The 4,158-nt window shown below is 30.0% G+C and overlaps 1 protein-coding gene across 1 annotated transcript in view; it reads left to right on the top strand.

The window, feature by feature from the left end:
- The window catches only part of LOC106330324 (4-coumarate--CoA ligase 4-like), a 16,407-nt gene extending 12,453 nt beyond the window's left edge, over positions 1 to 3,954 (top strand). The window contains exons 3-7 of the mRNA XM_013768812.1: positions 3,033 to 3,088; positions 3,141 to 3,280; positions 3,352 to 3,565; positions 3,646 to 3,748; positions 3,829 to 3,954. Coding sequence (XP_013624266.1) covers positions 3,033 to 3,088; positions 3,141 to 3,280; positions 3,352 to 3,565; positions 3,646 to 3,748; positions 3,829 to 3,954 — 639 coding nt within the window. The remainder of the gene's footprint in view (positions 1 to 3,032; positions 3,089 to 3,140; positions 3,281 to 3,351; positions 3,566 to 3,645; positions 3,749 to 3,828) is intronic.
- The last annotated feature ends 204 nt before the right edge of the window (positions 3,955 to 4,158 follow it).

The raw sequence follows: 4,158 nt of genomic DNA, 5'->3' as shown, positions 1-4,158 counted from the left end.
GAAGTCTTCTACGTTAGTTTTTGTAAATTTGTTAAGTAACTTTAAGATATGTTTATTTAATTTTCAAAAGTGTTAAATAACTTTAAGAATATCAAGTAACATGGTTTAATGTGTCTTCTTAGATCATAAAATATACTTTTTAACTTTCAAGAAATTTGAAATTTCAATTTTTACTTAAAATTTGGAGTTTCCTGCTTAAATTTAAATTTTCCGCATTATTTTGCCGCTTATATTTCAATTTCTCGCTTTAAATTTAAGTCTTCCGAGAAGACTTCCCAAAAGACTTCTAATGAAAGTGTTCTATCTTTGAACTTATGTAATGGTTTATCTTTTGTGAATTTGACTAAGTTTTCTTTAGAAGTCTTCTCCCTTAGTTGTAATAAATTTGATTAATTTTTTGTGTTATTGTGTTTTGCTATTGAAGTTGTATCAATAAATTCAATTATGTCAAGTAATTTTGGAAAGATAATATTATGGAATATGAACATATTTACCAAATCGTTTTATTAATATCTCTTCAAATTTACAAAAAAAAAAATCACAACTAAAGGAGTACACATGCAAATCACAAAACAGACCACAAACCAAACTCTTATAGATCCTTCCTCTACAAAGACAAGCTTGGACTCCACTTAATATGGAAGAAAACTCCGTTAGAAGGCTTTCAGGAAGTCTTCTAGCACATTATATTTTAGAAGACTTTGGAAAACTTATGGGAAGTCTTCTCGAAAGTCTTCTAAAATATAATAAGCTAGAAGACTTCATCCCATAAGTCTTCCAAAATCTGTTCCAGATCTGAAATACATGTATATCAAATCCAGATCTGAAAAACCTTCATATCAAAAAACGTTCAAATGGTTTAAAATAGAAAAAATGAATGGAAGATTATATAGATATACTTTTATAGAACACACAACGTATCCACTGAGAACGATCTGGTTAAAAACATGTAACAAAAATATAGATTAGTGAGAAGGACGTGAGACAAAAATGAAAAATTCATATAAAGTTTGGTGTTTTCAAGTCAAAGAGATTAGAGCGGCTTTGGAGAGTTTTAGTTTGGGAAAATAGTAAGAACTTTATGCAACAGGAGATTATTAAATGAAGAAAAATCAGACATACAAAGTTATCAAAATACTCAGATCTGTTATGAAAGGAAAACATGTGAGAAGTCTTCTAGTACATTATATTTTAGAAGACTTTGGAAGACTTATGGGAAGTCTTCTCAGAAGTCTTCTAAAATATATTGTGCTAGAAGACTTTCAGGACTAGCGCATTATATTTTAGAAGACTTCTGAGAAGACTTCCCATATGTCTTCCAAAATATGCTCCAGATCTTAAAATCAGGTATATCAAACCTAGATCTGAAAAACCTGCATATCAAAAAATGTTCAAATTATTTAAAAACAGAGAAAATAAGTGAAAGATTAGATAGATCTACTTTTAAATGAGTGAAAGATGAGAACCATGTGATGAAAAACCCCACCAAGATAAACTAGTGAGAAAGACATGAGTCAAAAACAATAAATTGATATAAAGTTTGGTGTTTATAAGTTTAAAAAGATTAGAGAGAGGTTGGAGAGTTTTAGAATGAGGAACATAACATTTTGTTGCAGCCATTTGAGAAAATGAGAGAAAATGTGTAAATTTTTCTTTATATATGGAGACAAAAATTCCAACAAGATTAAATATTTTCGATTCAGAAGACTTTCAAATAAGTTTTCTAATAGAAGAATTCCTAGACGGGTTACTTGTAAGTCACCCTGAAAACTTCAATATTTTTAGCGGAAACCTAAAATATTTTTAGTGGGAGTTAGAAGACTTCTCTGTTAGTCATCTTCTAATTGCCAGACGACTTACATGTTAGTCGTCTAGACCCTAAACATAACCCCTAAACTAAATTAACTAACTAAATACTTCATAAAATCAAATTAAACTTAAAAAAAATGTTTACTATACACATAAATAAAAAACATATAGGTAAAATTTTAATTTTTCAAAAAAAAAATTAAGCTTTCCAACATCTAACCCTAAGAATACATACAATACTACAACATATGTTGTCAAACCCTAAGCCAAAGATTATCATGATTAACTACTTTCACTCATCTATGTTGAAAACTATTCAATTTTATTATATCTTAATTTATATTACTTAAAACTGTTTATAATTACATAATTTTAATTTTTTGCTTGTTAAAATATTTTTTTTAAAAAATTATAAATTATTTTTACGATCAATTATACCAGAAGACTTCCATGGACGTCGTCTAGATGACACGTACATTATTTCAGAAGACTCATAAGATTTTCCGGAGCTATATTCGTAAAAATAAATTCTGTTTTTTGTTTAGTCACAAGAATCTGGCTGTAATTTCACAAGGTTTTTGAGTTATTTTGACATTTGATTCAAGTTTGGGTATAGTTTTGCAGTCAAAAGTCAAGTTGGAAAATTTCCCAATTTTGTTTGCATAATATATGAATTAACACATTTCAACTAATTAAGAAGATATTTATATATAAGTTAGTCATAATTTTTATTTTTATTTTTATTTTGCACGTTTAGCCCATTATTGGGTGCACATTCATATCTCGGCTCTTTATAAAATTATAAGAAGCACCTATCAATTCATGAACAAAAAATAAATAAATAAGAAGCACCCATCCAAATAAATGTTATAGCTCTTGAATTGATTTTGGAAGTATTTGAATTATGGATTTGACAAAAGAAATGTATTGCATTATGAATAGATTGTGTGATGATCATATAAGAAAAGGCTAACAATTACTAACAAATTTAATTCATTAACAAAGGACGTACTACATGTTGATGAACACCATGTTCAATATGTGGGTGGGAAATTCATATAACGTTAGTTTTTGGTTTTATTAATAACATTTTTCAGACTGGACTATTATGTATGATTTACTGCTACTTTCTCATTATTTCATGTCTTCGTTAGTGGGAAATTGAAAAATGTTGTTGTTTAAACATTATTTTGATGACTAAAAAAAACGAAACACTGTTTCAGGGTTACGGAATGACTGAGTCAGCAACGGTGGCTAAGTCATTGTCATTTGCAAAGAACATTCATATCAGCATTTCTGATGACAGTCCCACACGCCCCAGACTTAGTTTTTCTTTATAAAACTAAGTCTGGGGCGTGTGGGACTGTCATCAGAAATGCTGATATGAAAGTGGTCGATACTATTACTGGGGTCTCTTTACCTCGTAACAAATCTGGCGAAATCTGCATCCGAGGGGATCAACTCATGAAAGGTAAACAAACAAATGCTTTGTACGTTTTCTAAAAAATTATTTGATGGTGAAAAATGGTGCGATGTTATTAGGTTATTTGAATGATCCAGAAGCTACTGCAAGAACCATAGATAATGATGGGTGGTTACACACAGGGGACATTGGGTATGTGGATGATGATGATGAGATATTCATTGTAGATCGATTGAAGGAACTCATAAAATTCAAAGGCTATCAAGTGGCTCCAGCTGAGCTTGAAGCATTGCTTATTTCTCATCCTTATATTGAGGATGCTGCTGTTGTTGCGTGAGTTTAATAAACAAATCTGAAAACTTCCAAATTGGATACACTAATGATCATGTTTGTAATAATATTTAATATTTCAGAATGCAGGATGAAGTTGCTGGTGAGGTTCCGGTAGCATTTGTAGTTAGCTCGGAAGGGTCTCAGGTAACTGAAGATGATGTCACGAGTTATATCTGCAAACAAGTAAGGTTTAAGATTCCATTATCGGTCTTCAGATACAACAAACACACAATAATGTAAACTTTGTATGACTTAATATATAGGTGGTTCATTACAAGCGAGTTAATATGGTGTTCTTCACTGACTATATTCCCAAAGCACCATCAGGGAAGATATTGAGGAAGGATCTAAGATCAAGACTAGCTAATGGACCGATGAACCTAAGTTAAAATGGTCAAATGTGTTATCTTATCAAACACGCAAACAAAACAAAAAAAATTGTTGATAAACAAAGAATATTAAATTACTCAATATAGTTGCTTTATTTTCTATGTATTCGTGTGGTGAGTAATTAATAATTGTTGTATATTTTTGTTGTTTCTTCAAAGTTATTTTCATTTGGTGGAAATATGGTACCATGCTATATATAAGTA

This window comes from Brassica oleracea, chromosome C3, assembly GCF_000695525.1.
Source record: "Brassica oleracea var. oleracea cultivar TO1000 chromosome C3, BOL, whole genome shotgun sequence".
Lineage (NCBI taxonomy): Eukaryota > Viridiplantae > Streptophyta > Magnoliopsida > Brassicales > Brassicaceae > Brassica > Brassica oleracea.
This window is presented reverse-complemented; position numbering and strand designations above follow the sequence as displayed.